Genomic DNA, 19,674 nt, shown 5'->3' with positions numbered 1-19,674 from the left:
TGGGTCTGTGCTCTTAAGCACTATCCTTTTATTTTTTTATTTTTTTAATTTTTTTCAACGTTTTTTATTTATTTTTGGAACAGAGAGAGACAGAGCATGAATGGGGGAGGGGCAGAGAGAGAGGGAGACACAGAATCGGAAACAGGCTCCAGGCTCCGAGCCATCAGCCCAGAGCCTGACGCGGGGCTCGAACTCACGGACCGCGAGATCGTGACCTGGCTGAAGTCGGACGCTTAACTGACTGAGCCGCCCAGGCGCCCCAAGCACTATCCTTTTAAACAAAAGAAAACATTTTATATGAAATCATTTTGCTTACTTCCTCCTCTCATCTCATCTTGAAGAACTTGCAGAAACCCACTGGAATTCAAACTGGTATTTTATTTTATTTTCTTATTTGAGAGACAGAGAGAGAGAGCGAGCGAGCATGAGTGGGCAGAGGTAAAGAGAATCCCAAGTATGCTCCATGCTCAGTGTGGAGCCTGACGCGTGGTTTGACCCCATGACCCCGGGGTCATGACCAGAGGCAGAATCCAGAGTTGAGTGCTCAACTGACTGAGCCACTCAGACACTTCTTGCATTGGTATTGAAAAAAAAAATTATATACTACACGGAAAGAATGGACATTTTTGTAATATTTTCAGTCAGGTACATAGCATAGCTCTTTATTTTTGAGATCTTATCTGATGTCAAATTAACAAAATGTTATGGTTTTCTTCACACTGATTTGGTACTTTTCTTATCGAATTCATTCCTATATATTTTTAAAGATAGAAATTTGACACTGATTTGAATAGCTTAATTTTATCTGTCTGCCTCTCTCCCCCTTTCTCTGTATACTTATTTATGTTAAAGGCCAAAAGATACGGGGATTATAGAGACAGACTTAGGTATAAATTAAAAAAGATTAAGCTTTAGAAGTTATATTGATTATTAAAAAAATGGTCAATATCAATGAGAAGGAAAAGACATAATAAAATCCTGTCCTTTTTATTTTGTACTAAAATCATCCTGTATAATATGATGTATGGATATCTTAATGCAATCATTTTTTGGTTTTAACATTTTAATTGTCTTAGGAAAAACACATGAAGTTCAGCCTGTCTTAGGAAAGCCACATGAAATAGCTTCAGCTCTTCCATTTATACTCCTTGATCCAAATAAAAGGAAAAAAGCTTCCCACTCAATAAAACAACTAAGTTTCTATTTTTATGATTCTAGAATTTTATACTTTTTCACATTTGATAAAAGGAATGACAAGTTTGTCTATGAACTAAATGTATTTTCTTTTACTTATGAAGAAAATTTAGTTGTGTAGAAAATGAGGAGAGAGAACTTATCAAGTACAGAAACATTCCCCTACTCTGTATAAAAATCTTTAGTGTTGAAGAATAACCCAACCTTACAGTGTCCAATGACATTAATTTTGTTAGTTTATAATTTTGAATCATCTATTTAGACATGGTAAACTCAAAACAGTTACAATTTAATTGAAATTCCCTTTGAGATATGACAGCCAAGCCAAATAATAAAATTTGAAAGCATAACAAGCCATAAGTCACAGACAAGAGCCAAACAGCCACAGTGACGGTAAGAAATGGGTAGCTGTTTGCACTATGAATTATCAGGTAACTATACAACTTTCTAAAGCTTCGGAAACCTCTTTGTACATTATCTCCATTTCCTCACTAATGTTTTATTCACATCACCTTGAACTGTGGCGTCTTTCCCTGACTACGATTGAAAAGAAATGCTTAAAAGTCACCAACAACCTAAATCACCACTAAAACTAATAATCTTTGCAGTTTTTCTTCTTCTCTGTAATATATGTTATTAACCCCAGGTCTCTTGAACATCCTTTTTACTGAGCTTCTATAGGGTATAATAATTTCTTACTACCTTTTTTATATAGCTTGCTAGAGGCTCTTAGTCTCTCTTGCCCTTCCTGCTTTTGTCCCCTAGCAACAATCTTTAAAACTCAGCCATGGGCTCTTTTTTTTTTTTTTTTCTTTATAATTTATCTTCCTCTTCTATATTTTTATTATCATTTCCCATACAGACCATCATGGCAGTTTCCGAACTGGTCTTCTGCCTATTCCAAATGATGTTTGCAAATATCATTTTTCTTAAAATATGAATTGGATCATATCACTCCCATGTTTAAAATCTTTGCATGCCTATTACTTAGAATGAACTAAATAAATCTCCTTACAAGCTAAAATGTTCTACATTATCTGGCTTCTGCCTGTATCTCATCTTGTGCCATTGGTTCACTACACTCTAGCTATTGCAGCTACTGAAACACAGTATCATTCATGCTTCAGATCCTCTGTAATTGCTATCTACCCTACCTAGGAGGCTCTCTTTTGATACTTCCCATGGCTAGCCGCCTCATCCTTCAGATTCTTTTTTTTTTTAAATATTTGTGTGTGTGTTTGTGTGTGTGTGTGTGTGTGTGTGTGTGAGAGAGAGAGAGAGAGAGAGAGAGAGAGAGAGAGAGAGAGAGAGAGAGAGAGAAAACATGAGCAGGGGAGGGGCAGAGAGAAAGGGAGACACAGAATCAATTCAAAGCAGGCTCCAGGCTCCAAGCTGTCAGCACAGAGCCCGATGTGGGGCTTGAACCCATGAACTGTGAGATCATGACCTAAGCGAAAGTCAGGTGCCTGACTGACTGAGCCACCCAGGCACCCCCTCATCCTTCAGTTTCTTGACTCACAGGTGGCCTCCTCAGCAAATTCTTCCTTTAGGGATTCAATCTGAAGATGGACCCCTCATAATATTATCATCCATCACACTTATTAACTCCTAAATTATTCTTTTACTTGGTTTTGATCTGCCTTCGTTAAGAGAATGTAAACTTCTTATGGGCAGTGAGCTGACCTTGCTCAGGAATTCACCCTGGGTGCTTAGTGTTACAGTTAGAATACAGAAGGTGGTTAATAAATATTTTAAAATTATAAATAAATTAATGATTCCTGCTTTGAAGAATTCTATTTGCCCATATATACTTTATCCAGTACCTAGATACTAGAATTCTACTAGCAGAAATGACCACAGAAGATTATCTACACTAGATTTTTTGGGATTTTCTTTTTAACAGATGAAGAAGCAGAAAACCACATAAGTCAAATGACTTAGTTATGGTTTTGTTACCTGGCTACCTGTTACCCAGGCCCTCATATTATACTAAAAATTTATCCAGTAATTTGATTTTGCTAAGACGCGCATGTGCGCGCGCGCGCGCACACACACACACACACACACACACACACACACACACACACACACACACACATCAACAAAACACCACCACCACCATCACCACCACAACTTGACCCTTAAAAACACCATGAGGCATTCTTTAGGATATGATGATTTAAACTGCTATTGTAAATCTTTTTTTTTTTTTTAATTTTTTTTTAACGTTTATTTATTTTTGAGACAGAGAGAGACAGATCATGAACGGGGGAGGGGCAGAGAGAGAGGGAGACACAGAATTGGAAGCAGGCTCCAGGCTCTGAGCCATCAGCCCAGAGCCCGACGTGGGGCTCGAACTCCCGGACCGTGAGATCATGACCTGAGCTGAAGTCGGACGCTTAACCGACTGAACCACCCAGGCGCCCGTGCTATTGTAAATCTTTAACAATGTATCTGTTTCCCCAAATTTCAGTCCTCTGTCTCCAACTGTTAACTGAACTTTCATCCACTGTCATACTCCACCTACCTAAAACATAACTTAATTTCTAATCACTCTCAAAAATAAAGGTTACTAGTGGTATTTTGTTATCAGAAAATACAGCTAAATACTAGCAAAGAAGATTGCTTTGGATGCCATTCCATGCCTGAGCTAGTATGTGGCACAGCATGCATGTGAACAAATGTGTGAAAAAAGTGGGGTCATGATATAGATACAGTTTTGTGCTTGTTATTCATAATCTCTTCAGCCTTGCCTTCATATCCTAAAACTTGGGTTCACTTAAAAACTTTTTTCCGGGGCGCCTGGGTGGCTTGGTCGGTTAGGCGTCTGACTTCGGCTCAGGTCATGATCTCGCGGTCCGTGGGTTCGAGCCCCGCGTCGGGCTCTGTGCTGACAGCTCAGAGCCTGGAGCCTGTTTCGGATTCTGTGTCTCCCTCTCTCTCTGCTCCTCCCCTGTTCATGCTCTGTCTCTCTCTGTCTCAAAAATAAATAAACGTTAAAAAAATTAAAAAACAAAAAAACAAAAAAACTTTTTTCCCATTTTAACTCACTTTTCTAGCTAAAATCAAACTAAACAAACCTATGTCACGCCAAACCAAACTAACTTCTTGACTGATGAAGTTAAACCCAATGTCAACTAAACTTAAATCACAAAACATCTAAGAGTACATAGTTATTTCAACAAGATAAATCCATGCAAAACACCTTGACAACTGACATAGTAATTACTATTGACTGACTGACATATCTTATTTAAATGAGTAAAAGGTTAAAAGTACCAAAGCATAGCACTTTGTCTATTCTTTCCGTAATTTATATTCCTCTGCTTCCCTTCTTCTCCTTGGAAATAACCTTATAGAGCATGGGATGACAAAAAGAAAAAACAACAAGTTCTAACCCACTCTGATAATACGCTGATTCTATGGAAACAGTCAAGGGTAAAAAAATGAATGGAACGTACTACTATATAGTATGGCAGGCACTTTGCTCAAGTGTTGACTAGACTGTATTTTATTAGAGAAAATGGTAAGATTCACTAGAAACAGAATGCATAAAGTCAGTGAATGTAGCAGGAACCCGTGTAAGTAAAATAAAGAGAAAATTTTGGAGTAATGTTGAGAATTTGACCTAGTGAAACTAGTTGGACCATCAATTTTGAAATAGGGCCATCTTCTTAACAAGGATATCCAGGGAGAAAAACACATGAGAATAAAGTAAATTATAAAGTAGGGTCAAATATACTATAATTACCTGCACCTTATAGAAGGTCTGGGAAAATCTGGGGAAGGATTTTTGTTACAGATTAAGAATGAGGTTGTGAGGCAAATATTTGTTTAAATGAGGCAATGTGAGCCACTTTACTGGAGTGTATTTGTATATGATGCATACCTGTTGTTTCTCTCACTGAATTTGTTAAAGTCAGAGTAGATAATGCCAATTAGCATCACTGCTTAGAAAGAACACCAGGGGATGATCACTTTCCTAGTGACCTGTTCAGGTAGTCTATTGCAGGAGATGGCTCATTTTATTCTTATATCCCAGAGGGCTGAACCACACAGAAAAAAAAAAAAAATAGGGGAAACAGAAGAGGAAATCAAAAGTATACTATCTTATTTAATCCTCACAAAACCCACATAAGATATGTAAAGAAAATAACCTCTGTATTATGAAGAAAAAGAAGCTAACAATCAGAAAAAAAATGAGAATTCTAGTGACAAAAGAGAAGAGTTAAAAATCTGAATGTATTTCTTTTGATTCTGAAGTCCATGTTTGGTTCACCCCAAGTGTCACTTATATCAAAGTGTCCATATTCCAGGTCTGTTGTATGGATTAAGTAAAACAGCAGTTCTTTAAAGTATTATCATGGGTTAGTTTGAAAAACAAACCATTTGTAGGAAAAAGCATTTCTAGTTTTAAGGAGCTCATATTCATATAAGCTTTTAGAATTAGAATATAAATACCTTATTAAATATACATATCCATTTTGCTGTTCATATTAATTATTTAACATGTAGTAAGATACATACTTCAGAAATTTTCATATAACAATTATTTCTATTTCTTGAAACTAGGTAAATGACTTTATTTTTTATTTCCTGGTTTTAATATTTAAGAAAATATAACAAAAGGGGATGGCTCTGGTCTAATTAAATCCTTATGTGTCAAAGCCTTTTCCAAATTCACACATAAATACAGTAAAATTCTAGGGGCACATTTTTTTTTTTTTATATGAAGTACATCAGTATTTTGTGTCTCAAATCAGCATAAAGAAAACTTTTTTGAGTATTACACAACACATGGATTTTTAAAAACTGTGCAGCATGGTAGCAGTCTTAATCTAGAACGATGTTATAAACTCTAAAAACTATAGAGATGTTATAAACTCTATAAACTATAGAGATATTCTCACTTGTTAGAGGAAACAAACTGTTCTCTTTGCAAAAAGACACATAGTGTGCTTACATATATTTAATTTTAAGAAGTGACCTATACAGGATGGTATGATTATTCATGAAAACCCCAAACACCATGTAAATCAACTTGTCAAAATACTATACCTTCCTCTCCTTGAACAGGTTCTTCTAATAGCAACTCTGTCATACATTCCCAGTCTTTCAATAGTTCTTGAGAGCTCTCCCACAAACTGTCCACCAAGTAGGCTGCATGTTCATGTAACTAAAAATAACAAATCAACTGTGACTGAAGAACATTTAATGAAGAAACTACTAATAATATTTCAATTTGATAAACCATTTTCTTCATAATTGAAATGGCTTGGTCACAATATTTCCAAGAGCCACTTAGAAAACAATAAACATATTTGTATGTCATTGTAAATAATGGGGATGCAGTATGAAGACTTGATAATTTTTTGTTTTTTCCAGTAGTAAGGTTAAGGATCTATCTCCTAGTCCAACGGCATCATTTATAGATGAGGAAACTGAAAGTATAACTATTTAACAGAATTCCTGAAATTATAAATTAGATCAAGGTCACTTTTCATTATTCTTGATTTGTTTCTAGAACTAGCTTTTTTTAAAAAAGGACATATATTCCTTTCTCCCAGAATTCCATTTGAAAATTTGGTGTCAGAATTACTTACTTTACATCTCTCATCTTGGTCAAGGTCAAAATGTTATGTTAAGCTACTGTATTTCTTTTCTTTCGTATTGTAATTTCCATTTAACTCAATGCATTCCCATCTCACCCCAAACCAATTTTTTGCTGCTCGTTACTCTTGACAATCTTCTTTGGAATCTATGTTTCCACACTAACAAACACTCTCATGTTCCTCATCAAACACTTCACAGTATACTCTCTACCACTTGTTAGTTATTACACCATGAAGAATATTACTCAAAAAGCTCCTCAGAGAAGGTAAGTAGAGATGTTGGTGTTGTTCTGATTTCTGCTACTACAACTAACTTCTCCACCCTTATTGTAAAAATGTTCTTCCACCCTTGAGGCTCATGACATCCAGCGAAGCCCAAACTAGTTTCTTGTTAAAACTAATTTAATACATTGAGACCAATATTAAAAAAAAAAAAAAAATAGAAAAGAGTATATAGCACATATAAAGTTTAAGCACTATTTCATACAATTCTTACTTCAGTTTTATGTGCTTGTACTAGTGAGAGACAATAGTTTTCACATCACGAATACTGGTCCCAAAATGTATGAAAGTGTCCTTTCTAGATGTACTGGTTGTTTGCTGATATACTGGCATAACTGAGAAGTGAGCTGGTTTTCTTCCTCACTCCTAATTCTATCATTAATTCTTCTATGTGCATTTTGATGATATATTTAAAGTTCTGCTTCATTTGCACTCCTTAATTCTATACTTCATTTCCATCGTATTTCAAATCTTCCATTCCTCAAATGCCTCAGGAAAGCCACACATAAATATGCACATGCATATATGCACACACAGTTTTCCAATGATTTTCTCCAGAGTAGATAATACTTATTACCATCTCTGCTTAGAAAGAACACAGGCAAAAGTTTACAGCAAGATACATTCAAACTTTCCAAATTTACATATCTTAGAAAACTATTCCTAGGCCATCAGTAGCATCATTCCAACAATGACAGGTACAAGTGGTGTACAACCTGATTTCAAAAATGAAAATTAGCAGCAGAAAACAGAAAAATCAATCATTTTGAAGTTGTAGCTATTAAAACCTATGCTGGAATGGAGTTATTATTTAAGGGTACAGAGTTTCAGTTCAGGAAGATTTTTAAAAAGTTCTAGAGATGGATGGCATTGATAGATGCACAGTCATGTAACTGTACTTAATGCCAATGAACTATACACTTCAAAATAGTTAAAATAATAGATTTTATTGTCTACTTCATCACAATTAACTCCTCCCCCATGTTCAATAAACTTGCTTTTATGCCTATGTGCACGTTACATACGTCTGTAAAACAGGTGTAAAAAAGATTCACAATTATATTTTTGGTGGATTAGACCTTCAATACATATAAAACCTCCTTTCTCTTAATATATTTGGTTCTCAATTCTGGCTTATCTTATATGATACTGTCTCCCCAGCCTTCTTTAAGCATTTGTTAATTATATCTAGCCTTTATTCAGCTTGTTTACTTCCTGTGTTTATTTGTGTTTACTTCCTGTGTTTACTTCCTGTGTTGATTAATGTTTTAAAAACAATACTTTTCGTTTTATTTCACCCTAAATGACAATCTGCCTTTTATAAAGCATGTTAATCCAATTATACATTTACTGAGATAACTGATATTGGAAATTCTCCTGGCAACTGATTCCCTGTGCTCTACTGATGACATTTTCTTGTCTTATCTGTGCTTTTTTCAGTTTATTTTCTAACGTCTATTTTCCATCACTAAGGTCGCTAACACATTTATTTACTTCTCTTCATTTAAGTTGACATTACACTCCCACATTTTAAGAATAATTTTAGGTATTTGCCTTAAGTTTCACTATCATATATTTAGGTTTAGTTTTAGTTTTTTTCAGATTTATTTGCTCACCAATGTTACTAACATTTCTTATTTTCCTTTTCGTGTATTTGTTTTTTATTTTTCTAGAAAACATCCTCAAGCAATACTCTGTATATAGGGTCATGGGTAGTAAACATTTTAACTGCCTGTCCTTAGATTAGTTCCTCTTCTCTATTCTCTCCACAGAACTCCTAACTAGACGATAAAACTTAATCTGTACTACCTGTCTTTTAATTTCCTTCTCACAATTCTTTTGTTCCATCTTCTGGAAAAATCCCATGGTTTAATCTATAGTCAATCTTTGACTAGGTTCATGTGGGCCATTTAATGAGCTGCTTCACCTCTAAATTTTGGAAATCATGTTTTTAAGTTCTATGAACTCCCCTCCTCTTTCATAATAACCTCTTACACTCAGGGGAATTAATCAAAAACTTTCATCAATATGTTGGGTTTTATGCTTGCTCAAGTTTCAGTGATTCTTGGTTGCTAGTTCATGTAATGTTAATACTCCAGACTCAAGAATAATGGTAGCTAGAATCCCTTTCTTAAGTCTGATTGCAAGGTCCTGGGTTCCTTGGTTGTACAGGGGAAGTGAAAAGAGAGAACCTAGAATCTATAATCGGGCAGCCTTTTCCCTCTAACCTGTAGGTATGCAATGTCTTTTGAATGCCAAAGTTCCCTGTTCCTCCTGGTGGCTGTAAATTATCTGGGGCATACATCAGCTCCTTTGTTCTCAGGAGGTCCACATCCCAAATATACTTGTAAAGTGAAGAATAAGCTCAACTAAAGGCAGCCACTTAATTACTACCTATAGCTTAATCCTTTTACTAGCCTGTTCTGCTCTGACCTTTGCTTTATTTCAGATATCTACCAGGAAATCTCTAAAAATTTCCCTCTAATTTTGTGCCTTGTATGGGACTCCGGGTTATTTAACTCTAATAGAATTCATAATAACGTACTTTATAGCTTCCACAAATTCCTCACAGTTCTTTCATCTTGAGATATTCAGCATGAAGTTTTCAGGTGAATGAGTTGTTGGCACAATTCAAGGCTTTAAATAGTATAATTCTATTACCATTGGCATTTTAAAAAATGATTTCTCTATGCCTTGAACCACAGCATATTAAAACTTAGCTCAGGTATGTATGTTGTCATTGTTCCAGAAATTTTTTTGTATGTGATAGCCAATACTCTCAATGTAGTTGCTAACTTCTTTGACAATTTCCTTATCTTTTTGATTAGTTAAGATGGTGGCTTAGTAGAACCCTTCTGTTAACACCAGTAACCACTTCTTGCAAACTGAATGTGTATACTGGAAGGACATGACAATGTGTTGGCCCATTTTCTGATTATGACTTTCAAATTCACCAATATTAGCAACAATAATTAGTATAACATGATCAGTCAGGAATTAGTTTGACATAATGTTTATGATACAGTCTCTCTGTCTTGGGGCATCTGTGAAGACCACATAACTTGCTAGTTTCAAATCTCCTCAAGAATACCACGTAAGTCCATGTCTGATAAAAAAAAATTCTAACATGGCCAGTAAAAGCTTGTAATCATCTTTCAGACACTTTATACCAAGGATCTATTGGTAGTGAAAGATAAAGCTATCGAAAGGAAGGCCTTGAAGCATTCTCAATGGCTATAAAAAATCCTGGGAATAAAAAGCATGTGGAGCACTAACAATGAAACAAAAATAAATTTTCTAAAAATAGTTTCTGGTATCATAATTTTATAAAAACAGCATGAAAATCAAGTATCTGGAAGCATACTTCAGGAAGCATTCTTCAGGAATTAGATTTAAAAAAAGGTAACTCTATAAAGAGTCACTGTGTATCAAAATAATTAAAATTACATTTAAATTTATTTATAAATTATATGTAACATATAAATTAAGATTATATATAAAATTATATCTATATCAAGGTGGATTTTACTCTTCTATATCTGAGTGTAATTTATTTCATAGGTTCTCCTTTAAACCTATATGTAAGACAAATTAATCTCATTTCCCTGGTGAGTAATTACAATTTTCTGGGTACATTCTGATTCATCTTTAATTGGCTTCAAAATTACTCATAATATTTTAACTGAAATTTTCTCTGCCTGCTGACTTTTCTGCCAAGTAGTTAAATACAATAAGGAGTTCACTGTATAATGGAACCTTATTTTGATTCTTTTTATGAAAAATCATTCACAGTGCAAATAATTATCCCAAATTACTAAGCTTAAAATTCTAAATACTCTTATACGGGGTTTTATTCTCTGCTGAAATAGAGCCAGTTATTGTTGTATCTTGAATACATAAAAAAAAGTTATTCATATATTATCATTCATGATCACTCTGTAGAGATTTCTTGGATATGTCAATAAATCTGTTAATTTTCTGTCTTAAATGACTGATATAATTAACTTCATCATTTCATATGCTTAGAAGGAGGGTGACCATCTTTCTGTATGTTATCTAGCAATGTCTTAGGCTATGCTAGTTGCTGTGGAATAATTATTAATAGCATTTTTGCCACTCTGAAAAGCCTCAGTTTCTATAGTAAGTTCTATGGTCACATTAGGAACCTGGACTTACCACATTCAAGTACTGATTGTCATTCATCTAAAATACACAAGGTATTTTATCATTGAAATCACTGAATGCTATAAAGGTTGTATTGGCTTTAAAATGTTACTTTCTGATACAAAAAGAAAAGAAAATTAACAACTAGTTTAGACCTATCTCTTAATCTCCATTATTTCACCTGTAATTCATGGAAGCTACTCCATGGACTATAAACTTCTTTTAATTCAGTATTTTAGAATTCTATTACTAAAATGTCACTCTTGTCATCCAGTAAAAAAAAAAAAGGAAAGCAATAGGATAATCCTTCCAGTTAATCCTAGTTAATTGACTAGTTAACTCATCTATAAGTTAGACTCATTCTTTTTTAATATTTTTTAAATGTTTATTTATTTTTAAGTGGGGGTCAAAGGGCAGAGAGAGAGGAGGACAAAGGATCTGAGGCAGGCTCTGCACTGACAGCAGAGTGCCCAACGCGGGGCTTGAACTCATGAACTGAACTGTGAGATCATGACCTGAAACAAAGTCGGACGCTAACTGACTGAGCCACCCAGGTGCCCCTAAGTTGGATTCATTCTATGTTATGACTTCTAGGGTCTCTTGCAACTCCACTTTATATAAGTCTATTACTAAAATATTACTAATTAATGTGTTGTAGCAAAACAAAGAATAATTCAGAGTAGGACACCATCAGAATCCCACCCTAAGAGTATGGCTTTAACAAGCATCCAGCTCCAGGTGTACACTAGTTTTATAGGGCAAGAAGAAAGATTTTAACAAACAATGTTTCTTATGAAACAGAGGAGGGCATAAAGAACATATTATGATTATGAACCAACTAAAAAATAAATGATTTGCAGTCGTTCTGCAACTGAAAAGAATGCCATAGAGGAGTGGGAAATATATTTTAATCTTCTTACAACATTTCAGTAAACAGCGGCAAGCATAGGAATACAGTAATGCCACCTGAAAATAGAACAGTAATATACATTATAAATTACTGCTTTAATTAAAAAATGAAACTATAAAACTATAAAACTAAGTACTTATACCTTTTAAAATATCAAAAAGTCCTTGAGCTTTCAGAGATTTGAAAATTTTTCCTTCAATTAATAATCAAGATCAGTAGTCCAAATTATCATATATTCCTTAAACTTTTCAACAAATAGTTTAAATAGTATTTGCATAGATGCCTGTGTGGCTCAGTTGGTTAAGCGTTCAACTCCTGATTTTGGCTCAGGTCATGATCTCATGGTTCCTGAGACTGAGCCCTGAGTCGGGCTCTGCATTGACAATGCAGAGTCTGCTTGAGATTCTCTCTCTCCCCCAACCTATAAATAAATAAGCATTAAAAAAATATCATTTGCATATCTCATCCCTATCAATTTTTGAAACTATTGTTGTTATTAAAGTCAAATTTTCATACAGAACCTGATTTTCTGTTAATACTTTTAATCATGCTCCTTTAAAACCTATATGGCTAAAGGTATAACTTGAAATGGCCTATCACAAGGGTGATATTTACTGAGTATTTAGTGTTTTATCTTAAACCTTACAAGTATTTTGTATTTTACACCATTCTATATCTACACTTGCTTTGTTAAGAAAATGTTTTAAACCCTTACAACATAAAGTGTAGTTGGTCTCTGGACCAGAGGCATAAACAACATAAATATGCATCTAAAAATATTTAGAATATGCTACACCACACCCCAAAGCTACTGAATAGAACTGGTATGCTATTTAACAAGCTCCCCATGTAATTTCTATATGTATTTAAAACACTATTCCAAAAACATCCTTTACTCGAATGTAACTCTCCAGACGTTTTGTTTCTTTATTCATTTTCTGTTCATTCCAATTTGCTTAAAAAATATCAGTAACTCTTCTGCCCTGTTTTGCCCTAACTCCACTCATTCCATTGACACAGTTCCTAATTCTCTCTGATCTCAATTTTCATATAAGCTGCCTGTTTGTCTATTTCTCATTCCTACAGTTTCTTCAGTACTTTCAAATTTGAATAAGAATCTTTGAAGTATCTTACCTTCCTGGACATTTGACACAAACCAAAAATATTTTTCCAAGTAAAATTCAGGGTCCAAGATTTCTAGATTTTCTCCATTTTCTTTGTAATTCTGTTCCCACTCATTTCTAAGACAAGTAGTTTATTCATTCAGGAACTCTCTTTAGGTTTAGTTTACCATTCCCTCAGTGTCATACTAGCAATAGGAAATATAGTTCTAATACCAAAGAGCATTTTAGTGGGCAAACCAAAGTTCACTTGTGGAAGCAGATTCTGATTGACACTACATTATGAATGTTAATTACAAAATTATTTAAGGATAACTGACATCAAAATGTCACATGGAAATACTGCTAATGGAGATTATAATCTTTCAATTAAAACATTTAAATTCATACTTTTATTTGTCTTTAAAAAATGTAATTTTCAAACAAGTTAGAACTAATTTACAACCTGACAATTTTCACAGGCTCTTTATATAATTTAAAAGCTACAGGCAGAAATTCAAGAAAAACAAAGAGGAACAACAAACAGGTATGCAGTACTATATTATAAAAGTTTAAAAACTGTTAGCCTCTATTCAGTGTTGACCCACACCTACATATGTACTCCTACAAAAGGCAGAATAGAGATTCTATAATCAGGAAATCCATGCAGGCAATTCTGTAAGAAACAGGCTTATTTTCATAGGATTGAAAAATAGCAATTAATTGCAATGAATTAAATGACAATTTTATTTAAAATTTAATCTAATACAAAAATAAAACAAAGAGCTATGTTAAAATTTACCTCACTTTCAAGAAAGAAAAGAACCAGCATTCTAATGAGGTTCCCATTTGGACTATTCCTTCCCCTCCTCTTTGCTAATGCTTCTTCTGCTTGTGGATCATGTCTGCTAAACAGCCTAGAAATAAGTAACAAAACAAGAGTGTTACAAACCTGCATAGATATGCATTTTAGTCTTTTCCTTCACTGTGCAAATTATTTCAGTGTTAAAAAAAACAACCTATCAGAGATCAGGTTACTGATTTATTTCAAACCATGTAACTGATATTTTTATAGGCTAAAAAATGGTTAGATCTAAAGAATTTTGTACAATTCAATCATATATACACTGTAAAAGGAAGCTTTTTAACTTACCAGTATTCAGTATTTATGAAAAATATAAACTGTTTTATCCTATATGATACTAGAATATATAAATTTAAATAGTCCTATTTTCTTAAATATTAATTTCAGAGTCAGGTTATTAAAGAATTTAACCAAATTTTCTATCAACAATTATAAAAATTTACACTTGTAACAATTGTTTCTAGCATTCTTTTCAGCTCATTACCTAAAAACAGTACTAACTACAGAATAAAATGACATAAACTGGAAATTTTAAAAAATATCACTTAGTGACAAAACTTCTAAAATATGATGAAAATATGACTTGAAATTTTTCATTGGCTATTAAGATTTATTCTAAAAAAAACCTTAAGGACTGCTATAGGTGCCTTATTCCCAGGCATTGCTCTAGCTAAATGGGATATAACAGTGAACAAAGACAAACTTCCAATTCTCACTGAGCTCTCACTCTAATGGACAGAAATAAATAGTAGGTAAATATATGCTATCTCAGGTGTTATAAGGAAAAACAAAACAGTAGAAATAGGGATAGAGTGTATGATGGTTTAATTATGGAAATTACAGTGGGCCTTTCAGATGAGAGGCTAAATAACTGAATAAAGAGAATAATTTCATATAACATAAAAAGAAACCAATCTCAAGCAGAAAATGAGTACAGAATAACATAAAAATAAACCAATCTCAAGCAGAAAATGAGTACAGAGAAATTGAGTTTTGGGGGAGAAGGGAAGGGGAAGCTATATGGCAGGGGGAAAAGATTAGAGCATTACTTTGAAGCTACATCAGCATAGCTATCAGACTGGTTTAAGAGAAAGTTCTGTTTGCTTGGGTGGCTTTCAGAGGAAAGAATAAATGGGAAAAAAATGAGGGTCCTTTATAACTAAAATGTACAAAATTAGATAATTATATCAGGTACTGAGGAATTAACCTAATTTTTCTAAAACTAAATTATAGACTTTTGATGACATTAAAGTACTCATTTCAGATATGTTTTACTAATTTATGGATGTATGGTTAACCTTGTGTATAAGCTTATAAACTAAGCTGCAAAACAGACTAAATGTGTATGTGCATGCATGCATATTTTCTTCTAAACTTAATCATAGAACTCCTGGGGCTATTCTACAGCTTACTTGTTAAGATTTTAAAGATCACAATATTAAATGATGGGAGAATGCTCAAAGACATCATTAAGAATCAAAAGTTCTCAAACTGTATCTCCAGAGCAAGGGCATAGAACAAGCTTTGAGTGAACCTTCCATTTGAATAGGAATTGGCTTCATTTTCACAAAGAAATAAGAAATAACAAAGGCTTATTACACTTGTGGCTTTTAATGTAGAACATTCCAATTTTAAACTTTTTAGCAAGTATTTCAAACTTAGCAAAATACAATGTAGATAAAACAAGATATATCAAAGGGTCTTTCTGACACAAGTGCTGCCAGTTTATGGCCTCTATTCTGTAGAGAACCAACCAACCTCTATAATGTATTTTTTTCACAGAAACTATAAAAGCAATAAATTCTAAAAACACAAAGCTTTTTGAAAAGTAAAGTAGAGAACAGACGCTAATGAGAATATAACAGTCCTGGAAAAGGAAGAAAAGTTAAGACTATAGTACACCCTTGATATTTGTGACAGACAACACCTCAAGATAAATATGGAAAGAGAACGGTTGTATTAGCCATAGATGTCACAGTCAGTGGCAAATTCAATATATTACTTTAAAAAAAGTCATGCTTGAAAAATCTGGACATTCTTCCTTATTTTCATTACCAGCATGTACTAGTAGCCAACTTCTGTCTTAAAGAAAGATTTTTCACATAGAAATAACTTTTCCCACTTTGAGAAGTACCAGTGAGTACACAACAGTTTGTTGCTGCAGCACTGAGATGCAGATGCTGAATGGAGGGCTAGGCCTGCTCATTATGAAAGTTAATCACCCATGCACAACAGATGCCTGGTGCATGATTTATATCTGTGCTTAGCATATCACAAATTACTACATGTAGTAGACTTTTGGGGTTCACCTGCCAATGATCAAAGTCACTAAGTTAAATCTATGAACGAAAAAACAAAAACAAAGTAAAACACAGCCCCCTCCCAAATATGTTTATACCTTAAGAGTGATTTACTAATAAATTATAGAACATACAGTAGGCCACCATCAAAATGTATTGCATAAGAACAATTATACTCATAAAATCTCATTAGCTCAAGCCTTTTCAGTAATAAGATAAAAGTTTTGCTTTTTAATTAAACCGCAACTGTATAGCTTTCAGAATCACTATAAATTACTGGTCAAAATAATCTTCACCCCCATAGAAAAAGTGAAAAAAAAAAACATGAAAAGTTGGAAGGCATTTTGAAGGTGATTTTAGATTACAAATGTTGAGAAGGTGATGAGAACTAAGAATTTTAAGAGAGGGGGGGAAAAAAAACCCTGGTGAAATGAAATATAAATTATAAACTTCATGTGGAGCTTTTATAAACTTCATGCACTTCCCCAATCTCTACTCACACCTCTAGCTGAGAACCATCCTTTTAGATTTCAGGGAAAAGGAGTATGTCACAAGGGACATCATTCTTATGCGGATCTGATTCGTGATATGCACATAAGGTTGTAAGAAAATTATAGTCCCCGGAATTTGAAGTGGCCACTTGTAGCACTGTTTTTAGTCACTATTACTTTCTTCCACTAACTCTAAAACAACAACAAAACAAAATGCAAAATTAGAAACTGTTTTCAAAGATCATTAACTCACTTTTTGTGAAGGAATTCTCCAGCTGCCACAGCAACAGGGCGATGTGCTGAGTACACCAAATGGTAAACATTTTCACAGTCTTCATTGGAAAGAGCTTCTTCACTTCCACTGAAAAATTCAGAAAGCAACATCTGAGCCAAAATAAATGTTTACTTTCAGTTCTATCTTTACTTAAATTTTGTAAAGTTCATAAAAACTCAATGCATACTGACTTTATTTTTGTCTCTTTTAATCTTACTTTGAAAGTATATTTCTCTTTCATTATAAAATATACCTAATCATCATTATGTAAAATTCAGAAAATACAGATAAAATAAGAAAATAAAATGTCCACATTTCTTTCCACACATAGACACCCATGGTACATACACCTTGGGATATAGCAGCCCACATTAGCTAAATTTCTTTAAATGTGCCTAACATTTTTGTTGACAGGCACTAGGAATATATCTGTCCATTTCACAGTTAAATTATTATTATAGTAGGTAACTCTTCTTTCCAGAACTGTCTTTCTTTCTTTTCTTACTTCCTTGCTCCCTCTCTCTTTCTTTTTAAGTAATAAGCTCTACGTTCAATATGGGGCCTGAACTAACGAACTCGAGATCAAGAGTTACATGATCCACTGACTGAACCAGCCAGGTGTCCCAGAAAAATATCCATTTTAAATTATATTTTATCACTATATTTACAATACCACTTTGTCTTCTTTCTATATAAAGTGGATTCAGTAGTCAAAACCATTCCTTCACTTACACAAATTCCTCATCTTTCTATTCATGTATTCTTAAAGTAGGAGCCATTTCTTAGTTTGCAGCAATGTGTTTTTAATTTTTTTCCAAAAAAGGAACATCCATTTCCTGACTATTAACATGTTTAAAAAGGTCTGATACAATTAGAGATGAACAATGAATAAAGTATAGAATTCTCAGGCTGTACAGGTACTTGACAAGATGTAGGGGTAGAAGTTCATTCCTCAGAATTCAATCCTAGATATGCCTCAGAAGAGGAAGTTGAAGGAACTGTCAAATAACCAGAAAATCAGAGTAACCTTTGCAGCAAAAGAAGGTAGTTGCATCACAGTATAAGAGGCTGTAGTTCTGAATGAAAAAGGGCTGCGTATCAAGGATGGCAAACAGGTTAGAGCATTTTTTTTTTTTTAAAGTATATTTTCCCCCTCTCATCAATGCCTGTTCTAATTCCACTGTGAAGCAAAAACAGTAGCCAAATATAGCATGGGAGGGTTACAATAGGGTTGTGTTGGAACCAAGAGGCACTGAAAAATTAACACTATGTTTAGGCAGACTGGCTAGCCCATGACCTACACGTCCCTGTATTTCCCTTCCATACTCTGAGAGTCATGAGATTACCACTGAAGGAGACAGTTTTAACAGTGTCAAGGAGAAGTTACAAATTATAACCAGAGGTTTTCTGTCTTGAGGCAGAAATGTTTTGCCCATGTCCAACTCATACCCCTAAATTATGAGGAGAGGTACAAGGCTAAGGCCTAAGTTTTATTCCTTCCCCCAATTATATGATGACATCAGCTAAATTAGCTAATACCTTTATGAGAAAGTTAAACTCACAGGAAACAAAATTTAATGAGATAACTCAGGAACCCAAATTTATAAGTGAAAAGAAAATAATCTATACCCAAAGAAGGAAAATTAACAGATAGAAAAAGAATTTAAAGGAGATGTAACAGGATTACATGTGACTTTACATGTTATTTTGATAGAGATCCCATAAGCCAAGAGAAATAAGGCCAGATCATTTCATACAAACGCTGTCAAAGACTAGAAAGCTGGTTTTGTGATCCTCAGCTCATTACTCACAAAAATAATATACAAATAGAAATCCGGGGATTGAGCAATACAATGGATAGAGAGTATTTCTTTCAAGAGAAAATGTCAGAGTATTGTATAACTCCGAAACCTCCCCCAGAGAAATCAGAGCCAAAGTTTCAGAGAACCACTATAAAAATTTTATAAACATCCCTTACAATTGTGAGGAGGTTTAAGGAAATGGTACCAGGTGTAGAACTTAAAAAAGTGTAAATGTGAAAAGCTGACTGGAGCAACACATGGTAGTAAATTAAGATGAGAAGGGGTACAAGGGGACCATTCATAAATGGCTGTGTTACCTGCAGCCTGGATATGGAATACTTGAAGGGAGCCAGTCTGAATAGTTTTAAAAGACTTTGCCCAACAAGACTACCTATAGGGCAAGCAACTCCAACAGAGGAAATATGAAAGTCAGGGGCTGAGACTCAAAAGTAAATAGCCAGAGGAGGTACCATCTACTCGGGAAACTGAAGTCACAAATACCTAGAGTGGGGAGAGATCTCTGAGGAATCCCTAAAAGGACCAATGTACCTAATGAATCAGGATATCTGATAGAGCTGGAGGGCATAACTGTACCTTTTAAAGAAGGTTGTACCCAAATCTCCTCCAAAGAAAATGGAGAAAAGAACCTTAAAACTAGACTTTTGAAACCAGCCAAACCA

General features: G+C 34.1%; 1 protein-coding gene across 3 annotated transcripts in view; it reads right to left on the bottom strand.

Annotated features, from left to right (window-relative positions):
• STAG1 (stromal antigen 1) overlaps window positions 1-19,674 on the bottom strand; it is a 403,080-nt gene that overhangs the window by 85,901 nt on the left and 297,505 nt on the right. For all 3 annotated transcript variants that reach the window (XM_019437287.2, XM_019437295.2, XM_019437306.2), the window contains 3 exons: window positions 17,172-17,279; window positions 14,065-14,179; window positions 6,253-6,370 (listed from right to left, as the gene is read on the bottom strand). In XM_019437287.2, coding sequence (XP_019292832.1) covers window positions 6,253-6,370; window positions 14,065-14,179; window positions 17,172-17,279 — 341 coding nt within the window. The remainder of the gene's footprint in view (window positions 1-6,252; window positions 6,371-14,064; window positions 14,180-17,171; window positions 17,280-19,674) is intronic.

Source organism: Panthera pardus, unplaced genomic scaffold (genome assembly GCF_024362965.1).
Source record: "Panthera pardus isolate Hobbes unplaced genomic scaffold, ASM2436296v1 HiC_scaffold_16, whole genome shotgun sequence".
Taxonomy (NCBI): domain Eukaryota; kingdom Metazoa; phylum Chordata; class Mammalia; order Carnivora; family Felidae; genus Panthera; species Panthera pardus.
This window is presented reverse-complemented; position numbering and strand designations above follow the sequence as displayed.